Raw genomic sequence first — 19,923 nt, 5'->3', positions numbered from 1 at the left:
GTTGGCCTGGCTGGTGTCCAAAGCCAGACTCAGAGTTGTGTATGTACATTACTCTGACTATATGGGTGGGGCACAATGTTACTGCGTAAGGATGAAAACTGATGCAGCAGAACTACAAATTGTCTTTTTCACTCCATACAACCTTCTTCCTTGTCTAAACCCGACACCTGTATTATCCACAATCCAATTCTTGTCAACAGTTAGGTTGGAGATTCAGGTGTGTGATGCTAGTGGTGGCTAATATTAATGCTAAGCTTACTTCTTTCTAACTTTTTTTTTTGTTTTTACCAATTTCAGACTTGTCGTTTGAGTCTGTCGTTTGGGTCTTAAAGCTACATCACTTGATAGCTCCCTCTGAAGCCACAAATTACAAGTGTTATTAAATATGCAGTAGCAAAATGCCTGTGAAGAGACTTTGATGTTTAACCTACTTCAAGGGCAACTCCGATCTTAGTGTTCGAACAATGTACAGATTTACATAGCATTTCTATTTTGTTTGGTTTTACTGCCATCATTAAGCACCATGACCAATTTTATCACAGTGTGTTTCCTGCTTGACTGATTCAAATGCATAAAAATGCAGCATTTACACGCACACACACACTTCATAGGACTCCCTCCACTTCTGAAACCAAACCTACGCCAATGCGACATTCCTCTGTGTATACAATGAAGACATAAATCAGTTTACCATCTTTTAATGATCTGTGCCAACATGTCAGTGGCCTAACAGAGACCAAGCAATGGATGATCAGTGAGAATAAACACAGCACTGAGACCACAGACCTGCTGGGTCCCTGTTATATTTCAGGATTATGATGGTGACGTGTTGCCATGGTTTCAGGCTGTATCTTAGCCTACTTTGTGCTCTCTACTCTGTAGACGAGTTAGTTATCTGTCCTGCCAGCTGTGAGCCTTTCAATTAATACACAGCCGCAAGTCACTTTTTTCATTGTGTCAGGAGTTCAGTTTCCTGATTAGAGACACATTATGATACAAAAAAAAGTGCCTCACAGCTCTCAGACGGTCACATCGGAATAAAAAGAAAAATGCCGCGCTTTTTCTTGCGTCTTTGGAGATTTGATCAAAACGGTTAGCCTCAAAATGTAATATAATTATCATGACACAAGCTTCAGTTCCTGTTCCGCCATCAAACTCCACACATATGGTAGAAATACTGTTTTACCAACAGCAGAGAAGGATGCAGTGCAGCTACCACATGTTACACAACTCAATCTTTGGTCTTTTTTTGTTCTTAAAACATCATCTTTTCAAATCATCAAACAAATTCTGAAACATGTGAATCATCTGACTGACGGCAGGGCATTAAACATTTAGACCTGATGATCTTAAAGCCTACAGTCTGTAGAGGAACATTTGACTTGTTATATACCTCAGTTCGTTGGACTGAGCACACGGTTTAAAAAAAATATATATATAATCTTTTAGTTTTTACATCTTTAGGCAAGAGGGTCGAAGAATTGAGAAAATATGAAGATTTCTTGTCGTCAAAGTCATTTTTGTTTTTAAATGCGTCCAAAAAACCCCCCAAAAACCCAAACGGAATGAAAAAAGTAAATAAATACACTGAAAATAATCAGTGTACTGTGAGGCGAAAGCAGACTATATTAAACCTAAACATTAAAATTTAGATGAACATTTGAATTCTGTCCTGATTTGAATTCAGTTCTAATGAAAATGTTCGTTTGTAGGTCATTTTCAAAACGGTAAGATTCTTCTGGGCTCTCCTGTACAAACACTCATAGTCATCCATTAAAACCTGCTGGATCACACAAGACACAAGACACAGCGTTCAGCCCACCTGTGTGATGCAGGCGCCGGTGAACGCCACGATCACGGCCACCACGTTGACTGTCAGCTGGAACTGCAAGAATTTTGAGATGCTGTCATAGACGTTCCTTCCCCACATGACGGCCTTGACGATGCTGGTGAAGTTGTCGTCGGTCAGGATGATGTCAGACGCCTCCTTTGCCACGTCTGTGCCAGCAATTCCCTGACAAGAAGCAGAGGGGAACGGTCAGATCCTGGTTTATGACTTTAGATGGAAACTCCAAACTGATTGGGCGGGAAACGTGAAGACTGGCTTGGCTGAAGGACGATTATGTTCTACTGATATTCTCTTTTATCTTCCTGTCAACAAATTCTGTGTGAAGAATGAAAAATCAACAATGAATTGATCCTGACACATAAATACTGTGTGTCTAAAGGCTGTTAAATCTTGTTGCTTTTTGCAGAGAGAGCTTCAAATGGGGCTCTAATGTCATAATGCATCTAAATGTAGGAATCAGTGTATTAGCTTCAGTCTGTAAGTATCATTGTATCACAAAGACCTCAATATGAAACAGGATCGGCTGTTTAAAAGGTCAAATTCAGTTTCTACAAGAAAAAACATAGCATTTGATCATTATTAAGTATTACTGATCCACCAATAATATGCCCTCTTTGCTTTTCTGCTTCTAAAAAACAGAATAAATCAGATTTTTAATACAAATCAAACATATCTGGGCTGCAGCTTCAGGCTAAATGACACCTCAGGCAACATCATTATTCTCTAAATTTAACATGACTGTCAGTTGTCTTTTGTTCTCTCAGAGCCTCAGTTCCCATTTATTATTTTTGCTCAGTCATTGAATTTTGTAGTTAAGCTGCAAAGTCATAACATAAAATGTTCTGTTTCTGAACCTGAAAGAGAGCTCCAGCTGGAGCTGCTGGACTTTCGTGAGATGTGGACAAGTGATCATTTTTCGAGGAGTTTAATATGACGGCTTCCTGTCTCTGCAGGAGAGAGCTGCTGGGCTCAGGACAACAGCCTCGGCAACATTATTCTTCTGTATCCGCAAAGCAATATGACAGGAACAAGGGAGAGCAGAGGGAGAGACCAGCTGCTCGGTGAAGAGTGGGTATAGTTGAGATTTAATGTTGAAGAAACACAGTTTTTACACAGATTTCTGAGAGAGAAGTACCTGGCCACTGGCCCCCAAGTGAGTGGAGTTTGACAGCCACGGTTTAAAGAGTGATGCAGCTAAAGTGGGCAGAGCTTTAAGTGAGAATATTTTTAACCCAATTAACCGGCTCAGTGGTAAAAAAAATAAAACAGGAAAACCAGTCTGGTGTTAACAGTAACCATTAAGAAGCTGTGATGTGAGTCGCAGTCTCTCTCTGCAGACTCAGACTCTCCCCGACAGACGGAGGTGGATTGCTCTCTGTTTGAGGTGATAATTGAACAGGGACACTTGGGTGCAAACTGAAAATACTCCAACTGGGACACTTTAGAACCGGAAGGACATTGGTTCAATCCCCACGCTGCCTCTGTGATGTGTTTAGGAAAAGTAACTACTGTCCGAGTGCCGTTTGACAGCACAGCAGCTGCTCAGCAGCCTGCAGGAGACACGGCTGTTCAGATGACTTTCCTTAATAAATAAGGTCACAACAACACACTGAGAAGGCAGCTGATGTTACGGAGCTCATCCACTGATCCTGTACTGTGTTTTTAATTGATCAGTATCACCTATCAGCTGATCCTTTGCTCAGTTTAGCTCTTTGAGCTCTGATATTAGCTGGCAGAAATCAGACATTGTGAATATTTTCCGATCAGACAGAACAAATGATTGGAACAACGTCAGGAGCAGCTGAATCATTCATCGATAACAAACACTGACAGTGAACTGAGATAAGATCCAAGTTTGTTTCCACAGTATTTCTCAGATACACCAAGTGCTACTGCAGGTTGGCATCTGTATGATCTGTATATGAACGTATAGAGAAAAGCTGCTGACTTAAAGGGATAAAAGAACCTTGTTGGGATTTCATGGATTTTGTCCTTTCAATTATATCTTTAATTGGGATGAATATGTTTTGAGTTTTTGACAAACTGTAAACTGCACTGATTATAATATTTCACTGTTGTCAGCAGATATTCACTATTTAAACACTTTGTTGCTGACCATTTTTAATGTACGTAGTTTTGTTTTAGGTGATTGAAAGCTGACTATTAAAACTTGCTTGTTTTGTCATTTAAAGGTGAACCTGACTTTTCAGATGAATTTGCCTTTAAGGAGCACTTTTACACAAACTAATACAGATGTGATGTTCACTGTGAGGAATTACACAAGACTCAACCTCATTTTATGAGAAATTAATGGAATCCAATTGATGCCTGGAATAAACGGGAAAAAAAAATAAATCATCCAAACGCTTAAAGCAAACCCGATGGCTTGAAGAATTGTTAGTAGAGATATAGAGTACACGCAAAGTTGAAGAATTAAACCTTCACACTGACTCACTTGGTACTTAAAAGAGCTAAGTTCAGGATGTTGTTAGCTTATGTGTGAATAACTGTCTGTGACTGAGAAGTAGCAATTTTTATTAAGATATTATTTACTGTTTATAAGACAGACATAATCCAAAAATGTAAAAGACACATCTAGACTCCCTGTTGTCTCTCTCTGTTTTGTTCTGTAAAGAATAAGTGCAGTAACATGGCTGCAGACTGTGCTGATGAGCTGAGGCATCCAAGCTCAACATTTATTGATTTATTATTCCATTTCACAGCTATCTTAATGAATCCATGGTATTAAATTCAAGAGTTACTATGAATGACGTTTAGAGAAAATACCTATTTCATGGCTGCATTAGAAATGTAATTAAGTCAAAGGGTTTTTTTTCTTTTGGTAATGATGCAGAACCGGAGCAGCAGATGAGTGAAAAGCTGCAAGATGGAAAAACAGCAGTAAAAAAAAAAAACAGAAGAAGTGGTTACCATGGCGAAGCCAACATCAGCTTTCTTGAGGGCGGGGCCGTCATTGGTGCCGTCTCCTGTCACTGCCACCACCTGTCGGGTTTCACCCACTGTGCTGTCAATGATACCTGATCAACAGAGTGGAACAAAAACACAAATCTCCATTTTAATAAGTGTATGAATTTTCTTAGTTTTTTCAGAAGACACGAAGATCCAATTCATTTTTTCCCTTCTGTCATAACTTCATAAACACAAACACGGAAACCCACCAATATGGTATGTGGCTTTAAATTACAGATATCACCTTGCACACAACAAATCAACATGTGAGCAGTAGTTAAAAGTGCTAACAGGATACAGTATACACCCTACAATACAGAGTCACTGTAAGAAAGAACCCACCTTTGACCAGAGTGTGCTTGTCTGTTGGGGAAGAACGAGCCAGTACGCGAAGTTTAGGCCAAACTTTGTCCAGACGCTCTTGTTCCACCTGGAAATGTAAACCGTGAAAAAAGGTTTTATCCAATTCTTTTCAAGCACTACATGTAGATGGTTATTTTATGGGAGAAAAAGTACACGCACACAATCTTGTTGGCAGCAGTGGGCTGACAGAGTTCTGCACTCGACTCACCTCTCCCTTGTCGTTTCTGATCTGCTGGTTAAACTCCTTGCCCTCCAAACAGATGAAGTCCTCCCCGGGCTGAATGATGCCACACTTGGTTGCGATGGCGCGGGCGGTGTTAATATTGTCTCCAGTAACCATACGTACAGTAATGCCTGCACGCTGGCACTTAGTGATAGCCTCAGGGACCTGAAATAGAAATAGATGTCAAGGTTGTGCGCAGATCCATCCATTGGTTTAAAGGTGATTTAAATGGCTGGAAAAGTGACATTGTCCGATGCTGATTTTTTTGTTTGGGTCTATTTGGCTGAAATGACGCATAATAAAACAGGTGGAGGTGCCAACACAGCGACTACATTCACCCTGCAATAGCAGCAGCAGTTTCTAACTGAGATCAAACTGTTGCTGCTCTTTATATCATCCTAATGGAGCTCTCATTCATCTCAAATAATAGCTTGAATAAAAAGAGAGGCCGCGCAGACAGAGGAGTCCATGCTGACATAATGGTCAATTGACTATCAGAAAGCTCATGGTTACCTCCTCCACTCATCAGGTGACTCGAGTGCCATTTGACAGAGACCAACAGGATACTGCTTACAAATGCAAACGCACGTCACATCATTGATTCGTGCGGAGGGAAGCTCTGACCAGAGTGAAGCATGAATGGGTTGAATTGTCAGAGATACAAAGAGTTTTGAGGGCAGTGTCTTACCTAATAATCTTTTCAAAAGCAACCTACAGCAGTAATGTTGCATTACTTCCACAGCCAAAAGTAATCACATCATTAGCCCATTTTGGACAGGAACATTTACGGTGTTGGAGCTGGTCCAGAATTAAGAATCATTTTATGCCGGGTCCCTATGTCCACACATCACAGGTCAGGTAGAGCTAAACACAGAGCTGCTGACTGTCTCCTGCTGCTCTCCAGTTATTTCCATCCTGTCTGTGATCTTTGTGCTCTGACATTAAAGCAGCAGGCAGCAGTGATGCTTTCTGGGCTTCATTACAGGCTTCATTTAACACTTCAGAGCATCAGCACTCTGCACACCTGAGCAGGGGTCGCTTTAGTTTTTATGTCAGGAAAATACTACTCGACTATTCAGTGTTTCTACACTCACATTTTTCCTTATAACACAACTGACACACATAATCATACGAGCAGCTGGTCAGATCAGGTCCGTTTCACTCAAATTAAACAAAAGTTGTGCCGTTGCAAACTTCTGCAGGGATGAATTTAAGATGAAATAATGTATGATGACATTCAAGCATTAACATTTATTGTTGTTGAAAAATAAAATTGAATGGTGATTGATAATAATCGTCAGCACCCCCACTTTTCAGATATGTTCTGGACATCTGAAATTATTTTCTGCTGGATATCCAATTTGCTCTGTACCTCAGGTCTGACGGGGTCCTCGATGCCAACCACAGCGATGCAGGTGAGATCGCTCAGGATGTCGTTCTCGCTGTCCCAGTCCGGCTCTCCGGCCTCGGCTGGAAAGTCCCTGTAAGCCACGCAGATGGTTCTCAGTCCGTCGCACGCCATGGGCTCAATCACCTTACGCACCATCTCGTCACGGTCCTTTGGCTTGAAGACACGAGGCTGACCCTGGTCGTCGAGGATACGGGAGCATCTAGGGGAGAAAAGGAGAGGGACGAACGAAGGGGAGGATGATGATTAAGTGGGGTAAGAAATGCCATCCATTACCTCACCTTCTCATTTGTTACTCCCTCCGACCACCCCTCTTCCCTCAAACAGAATATTTTTCAGTTTATTTGCTCTCTTTTCTTACTTCCTAAGGACGATCTCTGACGCTCCTTTGCTGTACATGCGGAAGCCTCCATCAGCATTCTTCAAAACCGTGCTCATGGACTTGCGGGAGGAGTTAAAGGTGTAAACCTTGTAGAGTTTCTCTTCGGGGATCTCGTCTCTGATTGGCTGGTAGTCCCTCTTCACTCCCAGCACCAGCCCCAGTAGAGCACACTCGGTCTTATTGCCCACTTGGCGGGGCAGGCCACCTTCTTTCTCCGGAGGCTGAGAGGGGACAAAAGTTAGAATGTGATGTGATATTACTCATTATGAACCACATGAACTTGGAGAACTTGGTATCTAAGCTGTGATCTACTCCTTTTGCTTCTTTTGTGAAAGAACATATAATAAGGGTTTTGAGTTTTTTATAAAACAGTATTTTACAAACAGTTGTTATTCGTTTGTTTTTGTCTGCTCTTCAGCTTGTATCTTTGTGAGGATGGGCTTTTGACCTGAGGGCATTTTTAAAAAAAAGGACTTTTTGTCAGGTCCTCACTTCCTCAATGGGCTTCATTATGTTAGTACTGTGGTTATATGAAGCTGTTACGCTGTAGGTCTCACCAGGATCTTGGTTGTGTAAGCTGAGTTGATGGAGATGCTGTTGACCATAATCTCGAGAGTCTCTGGTTTGATGGCTTCTGGTTCAGGGACGGTTTTGTAGTGCGTGTCGCCGATATATGCCTGTACTACTGTCATGCGGTTCATCGTCAGCGTGCCGGTCTTGTCTGAGCAGATGGCTGTTGCGTTGCCCATCGTTTCACAGGCGTCCAGGTGACGCACCAGGTTGTTGTCTTTCATCATTTTCTAAAGTATAGGGAAAGAGGTTAGAGGCTGACGTTTCCGTTAAGACATATTTTGAGAACTATAAGAAAATCCAACTGGATCCACTAATCTCATATTTCCTCTAATCCTCTAATTCCTCATCCTGTTTACCTTGACAGAGTAAGCCAGAGAGATGGTGACAGCGAGCGGCAGCCCCTCGGGAACAGCAACCACAAGCACAGTCACGCCAATGATAAAGAACTTTACAAAGTACTGGATATAGACTGGAGTGCACTCGGACGTCCAGGATCGGCCCTGGACCCCAAAGGTGTCGATTACAAAGTACAGGATGAGAATGATGACAGTCACAGCCGACATGATCAGACCTGGTTAGAATGAGCAGAACGAGCAGAGTTTAAATATTAGCAGCCGTCTTATTCAAGTCAAGTCAGTTTCATGTCATGGCCACTTAATTCCACATATTTTGCTACAGTGTGAAACATCAATTACATTCTCCAAGTACTCCATTAAAGGGATTAGCTTAACTTTTTTGTCATGGTAAAATGTTACATCACATGGTGCATCCGTGTCAGGAAAGTGTCCACGGATGATAAATTACTGTTAAAACATAATTTAACTTTGTACCTTTTCCCTTTTTTAAATTAAATTAAAAAAAACATTGCCAATTAATAGACCATTTTTAGAAATAACTAAGGATTTAGTAATAATACAGTTGCAAAAAATATTATGTTACATGGAATGACAATTTTGTGCTGCTGATCCTGAAATTTTCAAATGGGAACATCAGTTATACACAGTGGAAAAACATAGTTTGCTTAAAGGACAAAAATGTTAATTCTTCACATTCTGATAATTCTAGTTAACTGTATTGTTTTTAAACAAAATTCATACAATCTGCAGCTTTAAAATTGTTAAAAAGTTATCAGTCTGTAAGTGAGACAACATCCTGAATGTAAAATCATAAACAGGTGAGGACAGGTGAAACAGACAAATCCACTGCTTGTGTTTTTCTGCTTCATTTCTCCTCTCAGTCACCTCACGTCAAAGTGTTTTGGCCCAAATTCTATTTCTGTCCTGTAATGAGGGGCGGTTTATTACGGAGGCTGGTCGGTGGTGCCTCCCCTCCACTTCGTCCTGAAAGCCCCTCAGTGTATTAAGGTCAATTGAAATGACACAGAAAATACCTTCAATTCCGGGATGAATCATGTTCCCAATAAAACATGTATCCAATAAAAGTGAGTGCATTCTGACCCTCAGCCTCTCAGTCCCTTCACTGCATGCTCACTTAGTGAGCTATTAAAAGGAACAGCCCCACATTTCTGGGAATGCTCTTGCTTATTGTCTTCCACAGTGTAAGATGGTAAGGGTTAGGATCAGTTTCATATTTGTGTGTCCAGTCCAGGAAGTGTTAATCTAGCACATCAGAAAGACTGGAAGCAGTGAGCCATTACTACTATCCTAGCTAGCCTACAGAGTCACGTGATCAGGTGCGAAAAAAAAGGTCCTCAGTTTAAAAATTGTTGAATGGAGGGGTGGCCAATGAAATCACCGGCATCAGCATGTTAGTATTGTCACTGCATGTAGACATTAGCACAAAACTCAAAGCACTGCTGTGCCCAAGTACAGCTTCACAGAGCTGATAGCATGGCTGCAGACTCTTGTTTACATATACTTGAGGGGAGAGACCTGGATATGCTTACTTTTAAAATCCATATTTAAATAAGTAAATAAATAAATAAATACAATACAATATGATGTAATATAATGTGTGTTTGTGTATGCATGTGCATGTTCATGTGCTTGTGTGCACTCCTCACCAGCCTTCCCAATCTGTACAGCCAGTCTGGTCAGTTTGCCCTGCAGCACCGACTTCTCCTTCTTGGTCACGTTGACCTTCTTCACTGGTTTGGCCTCTTCTTTCTCCTCTGACTCAGCGGCATCCTCGCTCTTCAGCGGCTGGATCTCGAGGGCAATGCCATCCTGCGTTTTGGCTGTGGGGGAAGGGGGGATAAGGTGGTGGTTTGGGGGTAAAAGGAGGAGGAGGAGGAGGAGGAGGAGGAGGAGGAGGAGGAGGAGGAGGCGGAGGCAGGTTTTAAGGGGACAATGGGTAAGGAGAGGGAAGGTGGGACCGGGGTGGAGAGTAAGGAGAAATGAGGAGGTTGAGGAGAGATAAGGAAAAGGTTTGTGATGAGAGAGCGGTGAAGATGAAAGAGATTGTAGAGGGAGAGAGAGAGGGATGAGAAAGAGTGATAGATGGGATTAAGAAAATGGATTGTGAGAAAGGTGGTTGTGTTTACGAGAATAAAGTTGGAAGACAGAAAAGTTTGGAGGATGAGGAGAGGCAGGATGGGGTGAAAAAGGTGAATGTAATAAATCAGTAAATAATAAAACATTATAAAAACAAAACAAAACATAAAGAAGGACGGAGCAGGGTTAAGGAGTGGTTTGGGGATGAAGGGTAGAGAGGCAGAGAAAACGTTAAAGATTCAGTCAGAGTGAAAGCTGAAAATCGGACGAGTTATCTCAGAAATCAGAAAAGACCTCTGACTCTTTATCAATAACATGGTGACCTTTGGCTGAATGCAGAGAGGAGCATTTAATCAATTTATGATCACAGAACATTCATGAAAAAGGTCCAGGTAGCTTTTAGAGAGTGTCACAGACAAGTTGGGAGCAGCAGTTCATAATGAAGAGCAGCAGACAGAACAGAGAACAGCAGATACAACAGAGAGGATTAAACCGGAGGCTGTCAATCACACACACTGTGTTTGTTTCACATCCGAGCTCAAAGCTTGGAACGAGGCTGAGTTCTGAAGTCTGACATGGCTTCTGGTTGCACGTTCTGCTCGGCGGCTCTGCTCCTCATTTGCATAAACAAACTGTATTTGCATTTCACTTCATCAGCTGGTATCCTGTTTGGACTGTAGTAGTGTATGTGGAGCTTTTTGATCTGTTTGTCTGTTTGTCATATTTCCATACCAAAGAAATGTGAGCAGGTGATGAATGGGAAAAGAACAGAGCTTCTCTAATCTGACACACTGAGTGTTGTGCCGTTTGCCCTCATGAACAACTGAGCTGACAACACTGACAACTGGGATGACTCTAACTCGAAATTCTGACAATTTGTTGTTCGGTCATAATATTAAATACTGGAAATGTTCTTACTGGGTCATCATATACTCAGATATTGCCCATAAGCTGACTGTATTTTCCTATATTAAACCCTACTGGAGAGCCACTGCTGGTAACAATTTCAACATCACTTCTGGAACCAACAATACCAACAGATCATGGACATAAAGCAGATTCCTGGTTTAGATTCCTGGATGACCAAAGAGAAGTTTCTAAATACAAAGAGAAACTTCAAGTGTTCACCTAATATTTTATCTAACAAGAGAATTTGAATGCAATTCAAATAACATTCAAAATGTCCTCCCATGCAGCTTTTTTTTTTTTTTTCATACCTACTGAGGTCAGCGAAGGCAGCTGTTGCGATCACATTTATTCTATTATTTGGTTTCATCTAGAGAAACTTTTACTGGAAGCAGCCAAAAGCAAAATAAGTCAATCATAATAACAATGAATGTCAGAATCTGGACTGCGTGGGAGTGGAAACTCTACAGTACATTTTGATGCCGTTTCTTTTTCAGCTTTAAGTTAAATCTAAATCTATCGAAAAAAAAAGTGACAGCTTGGACCGCATGCAAGAGCTACTAGTACAACCTGATGTATGTAGTGATAGATGTACAGCTAGATAGACAGATGTGGAAGAAGTTGTCTGTGTTGTATTATCCATATGTCTACAGAGTGTAGGTGGGGATGCTGTCAGGCTTACCGGGGGGAATGTGTTGTTTACAAAGTTTTATGGTAATAAGCGGTTCATGAAACCTACACGACTGGCCACTTAATTCTATTTATTCTGTTTTAATCCTTTCAAATCCTTTTTAATACAGTTATTATATTACATTGTGTATTTTTTTTTATATCTTATGTATTATTTAAAGCTGCCTGAGGTTATTGGTTGTTGAATGGTGCAATACAAATAGAATTGCCTTATCTTAACTGTACAAAACTAATACAAATATTCTGCCATGAAGTTTACTTCGGTGTTCCCCACTTCTCACTTGAGCTGTTAACTCAGTACACAGTTTCTAATGAGTTTATGGTCTCAAGCACTAGTTTCAATTATTCTTGATGCAGCATGATGGAGAGGGGGTGTTTATTTTGTAAGTTATGGTCCCACTTCAGGTAAAATAGACGATAAAGTAGGGTTTGCATTAGGGCGTGACTGCCTTGTGACTGACAAGGCGCTTCTACAACAACCTGCGTTTCCTCGTTCTCAGTCAGATTGTTCAAATAAGGTCACTGCTGGCCGTTTCTAATTTGAGGCTGCAAAAACGAAAGTCTGCAAACCAATGCGTGTCACGGTAGCTACGCTCATTTCATTCACACAGCTTATGGGTGTGACAATCATTCTCGTGAATTTTGGTGTTTGACACTGTTGCTTCATTATGCTGACATCTAACAGAAAGACTTAAAGCTCAGTAGAGTGAAATTATTCTCATTAGGGGTGACATTATTGCTAATGACCATTTGTCACAGAGCGTGTACCACCCAACGTTCAGATGGTATCCCTCAGGTTAAAACGAGGATGTTTAACACTTTAGCTAGCTGGTGGAAATATGTAAGGGATGTAAGATAAGAATACTAAAATGTTCTTGCATGGGGTTCAATGTCACGAAAACAAAAAGATGAATGTTACCTCTCAGCTCACTGTTCATAATTTGTTCCAAAGTTTTTGGGATGCTGGGTGCATAAAAGCACAGCGTGTATCTTTCACGTCTTGTGTGTTTTTTAGACACTTTTATCCCAAAACTCCTTTACTGTCATTGTCACTGCCTCATTCTGAGTTTCATCAGGTTCATAATGAGAAGCTCCCCACATACAACTTTGCCAAAAGGGAAGTCCCTTCATGACAGCATGACCTCAACATGACAGTTAGACATTCTTAATGTGGGGATGAGTCTGTGTCAAACCAGGAAGCTGTGGAGCTTTATGCACATGGTCCACTCTGAAGACAAGCCACAACATAGAACTAACCGACACAGCTGCACATGAACAGGACTGAGACCCACTGACCAACCACAGAACTGTAAACAGGCGCAGCACTGAACCATGGGAGAGCGCACGGCGGGCAGAGGGGAGGGGGTGTCTGACAATCAAAATAAAGCAAGTCAACAAACAGAAGACGAACTCAAAGGATCACCCCAGAAAACAAAAAAACGACAGCGATGCAGAACCACGACAGAGAGAGACAGGAGGAGGTAGAGGAGGCTGCAGAGCTGTGGAGGCTGCAGGAGACTTCAGCAAGACATAAAAATAACAGAGAAGAGGGAGAGATTCAAACAGTGATTACAAGACAACATGAAGTCCTGAGCAACACCCTGCAAGGAGGCAACAGTGAGAGAAATGAGAGGAATCAAAAGGCGAAACGAAAAGAAACTGAAGGTTCACAAACAGAACAGACGACAGCCCACAGCCCACCAATACTGCAAGGGTGCAACTCCCACACACACTGACAGCATCGCTTCAGCCAAAAAACATCACTGCACTGTTTGGAGCGCTTGGTTTTTCTCAACAGTGTCAACAGAAAGTCACATTCATTGCATTGAAAAATGTGTGATGTGAAAACTGAACATGTAGCCTCCACAAATTCTCAGATACAATAAGGTTATTTTTAGCTTTTCATTGCTGTATAGACAAAACTCAACGCTTCTGTGGAGACATTTCACAATAAAAGCCTCTCGGCAGCTCAAAAGAGAAATCCCTCATTTCCTTTTTGGCTATTAATGTGAAACATTTGCAGGAGGTGTTGAGGATTGGTGTTAAAAAGAGCGGCAGAGTGGTGATCGTGACTCTGTTATTGTACTGTTAGAATTCATTTTAAGATACCTTTGTTTTTTTTTACCTCGACTTATTCCATCAGTAAAACAACAGAGACACTGAACAACTCTGTTGCTCTCACGTTCACTTTTAAACGCTAATACAGTTTTTATATACTAATTACATCCAGTTGCTTCTACTTTGCTGTTTTTCTATCACTGTTGAGATAAATATATAACTTCCTGCACAAATGTTTTACTTTAAAAGCTTTTCAGTAGCTCAAAAAGGCATGTTTCCCAGAGAGCTTAAATGATCAGTCTAATAATTAACTAGCTGAAATATCACTTGAACAATTAATCAGTTGTTCAAATAGTTGCCAAATACTGTAATTCTCAAACAATAATGCCAAACATTACGTTTGTCCATTATGTTGGTTGCTTTTGTCCTAAGCGATCGTAAACACAACATCTTTTGGTTTTAGATTGTTGCCTGAAAAATGACGAGCAATTCTGATAATGTCAAATTGGGCTTTAGGAAGTGTGAATAATCATACATGTAAATGATTTTCACTTAAAGCCCTAAACCTTACTTTCTTTTGATTAGGCTTTAAGTGAAACATCCGCAGATGATGTTGACACTCACTAATAGCAGCTTTACAGTGAAAGAAAAAACAACTAAGTAGAATCATATAAAAGGTATCAGGAAAGTATTAATACTTTATGGTGTGTCTAATTTCAACGTGCATTGAATTTTTGGCCACTAGGAGGCATATGAACTCCACCATAACCTGACAGATGTACAAACAACTGTCTCCTTCTACATCCAGCAGACACAAAGAACCCACATCATTCCATTGGCGTAAGGTGAAAACAGCTTCCTGCTGCTGGTGAAAACGTAGCCGAACGAGAGAGATCAAACTAAAGCTGCACAGTCGATGTGCTGTGAAACCAAAACTAGGAGCTAAAGGAGGCAACTAAACCTAAAAGAGCTGCAGAGGAGGTGAGAATTCTCTGTGGTCTCAGAATTCTTAAAGTCAGTCCACAGCTACTGAAGGTGTTTCTGCAGTTTTTGTTCTCTAGGTGTTTTTATCGGAGGTCATCTGTTACTGCAGCCCTGTGAAATATTTCTGTGCGCAAAAGTGTGATGAGTGTCCAAGAGCAAGGAGCGTGTGTGTGTGTGTTTCTGTGTACATCAAGAAAGATTCTGCCTGCAGCAGATGCTCAAACTATGGGAGGTCGGGAGGAGGGGAGCTTTGTGTGTGTGTGTACGTGTGTGTTTGGTGACAGCTTGCAGAGGAAGTTGGACATGTGTTGGATCACACGGGCAATAAGAAAATGGTTGGCTGGTTGAATTTGGAGGTTGGAACAATGACGTCATCAACAGAAACACACATCAAATCCATTAAATATTAAATAGTTAAAGGCACTGAGGGAGCGCTCGATTTCAACACAGCAACACCAACGAAAGACACTTTAAGGATCAGACTGCTATTTAAGAGTCAACCTCACTGATGGGGGTGTATTTGTGTCTCACGTCTTAGAGTGCTATGGGACATTTAAAAGAGATTTTCAAGCACATAAATTACATATTGTAGAGAAATTATCACTCAAAGAATAGTCTTATTTGAGCAAACAACATTTTATTTTGTACTCAATAAATGGAGCAAAGATGCAGATTTTCTCTCTATTTTCCTGCTCCATGCCCTGCCCTGCATGTTACAGTTTAGCTCGTTCATCTCGACTTTCAACCTGTGTTAAATTCTGTCTGGAAGTTGTTGTGTATTTCGTTGGCTTGCAGCATAGTTATTTTGGTAAGTAGCAAGACACAGGAGCTAATTAAGCTTGTTGTGTAACCTGACACAACCAAGGAATATCTGACTCACTATGTACAATTAACCACACTCAGGTGGTTGGATCAAGGACAGAACAATCAACTTCCGATAATTTTGAACATTTTAATTGGCAATCTTTATGCTCCGAGTTATAATTTCTCTACAAAATATTCTTTGTTTAGGAACTTTTTCTGTGCTCAACATGTCCCAACATACTCTCAGAATTTAAGGCATAAAAACAATCCCATGGTCACCCTATGACAGTTACCATGACAACTGTGGATGCTGTGATTGGCTGTCAAAGACTTGAAAGTTGAGAGTTGCACCCTTTTACAGGTAAAGCAAGGCGAGAGAACGTCCCCCTTTGTACAGCAGAGAGAGAGAGAGATGGACTGGACACTCCCCTTCTGCCGCTTGGTGGAGGGTGAGGAGGGGGTGAGTAACAAGGAGGATGGAGAGACAGAGAGGGACAGATGGATGAATGGAGGGGTTACCTTTGTTGCGATTTTCAGGGGGTCCTTGTTTTTTACCTGTTCGGACAGAGAGAGAGGGCGGAATGCTGATAAGATGGCTCAAAGGAAAAATAAGATCAAATCAAACTGAGGGAGAACACAAAGTTCAAACTGATAGAAACCCACAGGTGTGTGTGTGTTGTGTGTGTGTTGTGGGCAGGAATGGACCAATCAGAGGAGAGAGACACACGACTTCCTGCTGCAGAGAACCAATGGCCACAATGTTTGACAGCAGACCTAATCAATTTATTAATATTTTAAAAATCAAATAATAATTCAAGATTAAACAATGATGTAGTAAATAAAAATACATAATTGTTTTGACGTGCTATAATTCTGTGACAGTTTTATAAACACCATCTTATTGTTAAGAAGTTATACTGGTTAGCGTTCTTCGTGCAGCCATTCATCTGTATAACATATCTTTATGTACTATACTACTGTTCATATTTCTGGTTAGATGCTACACTTCACTGTATTGTTGCAATGACAAAGTCTACTCTACCCTCTGCCATGACCTGCTGCGAAAATCAAACTTAATGCGATGGAAATGTTGTCTGGCTGGACCACCATTTTGCTTTAGACTGAAATATTTTCAACAGATTGATTGCCAAGACATTTTGACACAATTAAAAGAATGTATCCAAATATTAATCTGTCACATACTTTGTTTAGAAAGCCATTATTTTTACAGATATTTGCTCACAAACCAGCCACTGGTTGTACGTTTGAGTAGATGGGTTTTATGAAGCGCACATATGGAGCTCTCTGTTTTTGTTTTAGAAGGAAGTGTGGCAAGGTTAAAACCACACAACCACACACATGCATGAACACACCCACACCCACATAAACACACCTACACACACCTCTTTGTTATTCAGCTGGTAGTTTGTGATTGATGACAGAGACTGAACTGTGTTTGCATTCGCTAACACTGGGGGCTCTTGTGCTTGTAAGACAACCAATGGGTGTGACTTTTCATGAATGATGCATGAATATGTGTGTGTACAGTGGGTTGATGATCCAGAAAGTGGAACATTGTATCCAGTCCTCATTATTTTAGAGGGTATTCTGAGGATTCAGGCTTGGTTTTAGGATTATGGGGTTACAGTTGGGTTTAGATTACAGTTGCTGCTAAGGCCTAAAGAATCTATTATGTTGATGTGTATAGAAGTAGAGACACCTGTACAAGCTAATCTAAATGCTCTCTTCTTCTGATTATTTTCAGTTAACTTCTGTTGATTCAGAAAATAAATTTTGTGGTTCTCCCCATTAGGAACTCATTATCGGTTTAGTTTTTAAAATTTAGTGACTGGAGGCCGAAATGTAAACCTGAGCGTCTCTCTCCGCTGAGCTGGTACATTCAGCCAGTTCACAATGAATGCCTGACAAACTCAAACTTTAGCCAATAAAACAAATGATAAGACAAAAACAAACTCAAGAAAAACACATGAGTAAAAGGGGGTTAGCATGATCACAAGCAAATAAAAAGCAATAGAGACCGACTGCAGAAGCCTGTTGGTTTACATCAAACTGCTCTGTGATAGTACGAGGATCATCGGGACTTTGGCTTTTGAAGGGTTCCACTTCAAAAAGCAACTGCATGTAAACAGAGGAAGGTACGTTTGGCATTTTTTACCCAACATTACATCACTGTCAAATCATTAACTCAGTATAGTGGCCATTAACTACCATGAATAAATGAGACCACAATGTAGTGTTTATTCAGGTGACCAACCAGTTTTTGTACTTCAAAACAGCGCAAAGTGTTGACTGACTGAAATATTCACAAGAGAGTTTCTTCAGTGCACACTTGCAAATTAATTCTGAGTACCACTGCTATGCCAGTCACGCTTCCCATCTATCACTATTCCATTTACAATGAAGGTGTCAGATTAACAATTAATTATTAATTAATTAGTTATAAAAGTTATGTTTGAAACAAGAGATCTTTGATTTCAAAAAGAAGTAAACAAAAGCAGCCACAAATGTTTATACAGTGACCAACAATTTTGCTGAAATAACAAATTAACTTGCAGGTTTTAAGGTCACTAAAGATAACTCGCCTGAGTTACTTAAAAACTCTCATTTGACTCAAGTTGAGGTTTAAAAGTTTTCAACTGTTCTTTACATTTCAGATCCCTGTAAAAGGCTCCTAAATACATACTTGATGGCCAAATAGTAATAATGAAATCTTGGCATCACATGTTGATGCAAAACAGACTGAGGTGAAAGCTCAAAATGTCCCAAATTGACACAACTGAGCATCCTCACCAACTGATAGAGTTATAACAGAGTTTGACAAGAAATAATGGATGATCAGATATAATTCTTAGAGACACAGCCTTGATTACAAATGTGGGTAAGATGCTAGTTAGCCAGGCATGCCAACGTTAGCAGTAGACGCTGAGAGTGAATGACACCACCACAAAGCTCTTTGGATGCAGAGTATACCTCTTATAATCCCATGTACACCGCTTCAACATGATGAGAAATCCAAACACTGACAGTCCCACCATGCCTTGTTATGTTTGCTAAGCTATCATTGGACCATCACTGTCTAGGGGAGGGGTTTAGAGAACGGTCCAGCGTTAACTTGTGAATATTGCTGTTGTACATATCTCTTCTGGTCAGACACTTAAAACTCATGTCAGCTGTCTTCAGATGATCAGCAGATATGATCACTGCAAGTGAACTCATCTGTGGTCTCATTTATTCACTGATTTCAAAGTCAATGATTTCACTGATTCACTGACTTTTTTGATCAGATTGAAGCTCACTGATGTTAAAATATTACAGTTATACCCTTCAAACAGCTCAGCTGTTATCAGCTCGGACTGGATGAACACTACCTGCTGACAGAGTCAGCTAATACAACGAGAGAAACTTCAAATCAACACCAGCTGATAAAAACGTGCAAATATTTCCAATCTGCACTGTTCAAACAGTAGAATAGAAATATTCAGAAGCTGACAAGGTGAAAATCATCTTTCTCTACAACTCAACTCCTCCCAACACTTCACACTTAGTGCCCTCATATGACCTTCAACACTTTCAACATGGTGTGTTTTTTGAGAAGCTTTGTCTTGTGTCTTACTTTTCTTGACCTTCTTCTCTTCGTCATTCTCGCTGGCGCCCAGCAAGGTAAAGATGATACCAGTTTGAGAGTTGAGTCCAACAGCTGACACCACCATCCTGCCAGATCCCTCCATTACGTGGGTCCCTTAGGAAAAGAAAAACACAAAAAAAGTTACAAGGAGAGCTTTAACTGTCAGTTATTTACTGTCTTTTCTTCAGAGTTGTTAGTTTGTTGATATTATCAACGTGTGGAGTTCCCCAAAGATTAATCTTTGCGCTACTACTATTTTATCTTGGCGTATGTAACCTCTTGGTGTAGTCATCAGTAGATATGGCATATCTTTCTATGCTGATGACACTAAGCTTTATGTGGCTGAGTCTCCTGATGAGTCAGAATCAATTATTGCTAATTAGATGTATGTTTAAGATATAAGCGCCTTGGTATTGCCAAACATTTAACAGCTCACAAGGATGGACCAGAAATATCAGTTATAGGTTCTGAGGCTCAGACAGAGCAGAAATTAAAGCACTTGTCCATGCTCTTTTTTTTTATTTTACACTGGCATGTAGTGCTGCTATCTTTAGGTGATGTAGTTCTTACTCTCCAATTATTGTTTATATTTGTACGTCATATCATTAGTTTGT

The 19,923-nt window shown here is 40.6% G+C and overlaps 1 protein-coding gene across 5 annotated transcripts in view; it reads right to left on the bottom strand.

The window, feature by feature from the left end:
• LOC115583443 (plasma membrane calcium-transporting ATPase 1-like) overlaps positions 1 to 19,923 on the bottom strand; it is a 90,666-nt gene that overhangs the window by 20,496 nt on the left and 50,247 nt on the right. For 3 of the 5 annotated variants that reach the window (XM_030420299.1, XM_030420295.1, XM_030420296.1), the window contains 11 exons: positions 19,298 to 19,423; positions 16,183 to 16,218; positions 9,792 to 9,965; positions 8,125 to 8,339; positions 7,753 to 7,995; positions 7,175 to 7,416; positions 6,778 to 7,015; positions 5,391 to 5,570; positions 5,162 to 5,249; positions 4,781 to 4,887; positions 1,823 to 2,014 (listed from right to left, as the gene is read on the bottom strand). In XM_030420299.1, coding sequence (XP_030276159.1) covers positions 1,823 to 2,014; positions 4,781 to 4,887; positions 5,162 to 5,249; positions 5,391 to 5,570; positions 6,778 to 7,015; positions 7,175 to 7,416; positions 7,753 to 7,995; positions 8,125 to 8,339; positions 9,792 to 9,965; positions 16,183 to 16,218; positions 19,298 to 19,423 — 1,841 coding nt within the window. The remainder of the gene's footprint in view (positions 1 to 1,822; positions 2,015 to 4,780; positions 4,888 to 5,161; positions 5,250 to 5,390; positions 5,571 to 6,777; positions 7,016 to 7,174; positions 7,417 to 7,752; positions 7,996 to 8,124; positions 8,340 to 9,791; positions 9,966 to 16,182; positions 16,219 to 19,297; positions 19,424 to 19,923) is intronic. The other 2 variants (XM_030420297.1, XM_030420298.1) reach the window with 1 other exon arrangement.

The sequence above is a fragment of the Sparus aurata genome, chromosome 6 (genome assembly GCF_900880675.1).
Source record: "Sparus aurata chromosome 6, fSpaAur1.1, whole genome shotgun sequence".
Lineage (NCBI taxonomy): Eukaryota > Metazoa > Chordata > Actinopteri > Spariformes > Sparidae > Sparus > Sparus aurata.
This window is presented reverse-complemented; position numbering and strand designations above follow the sequence as displayed.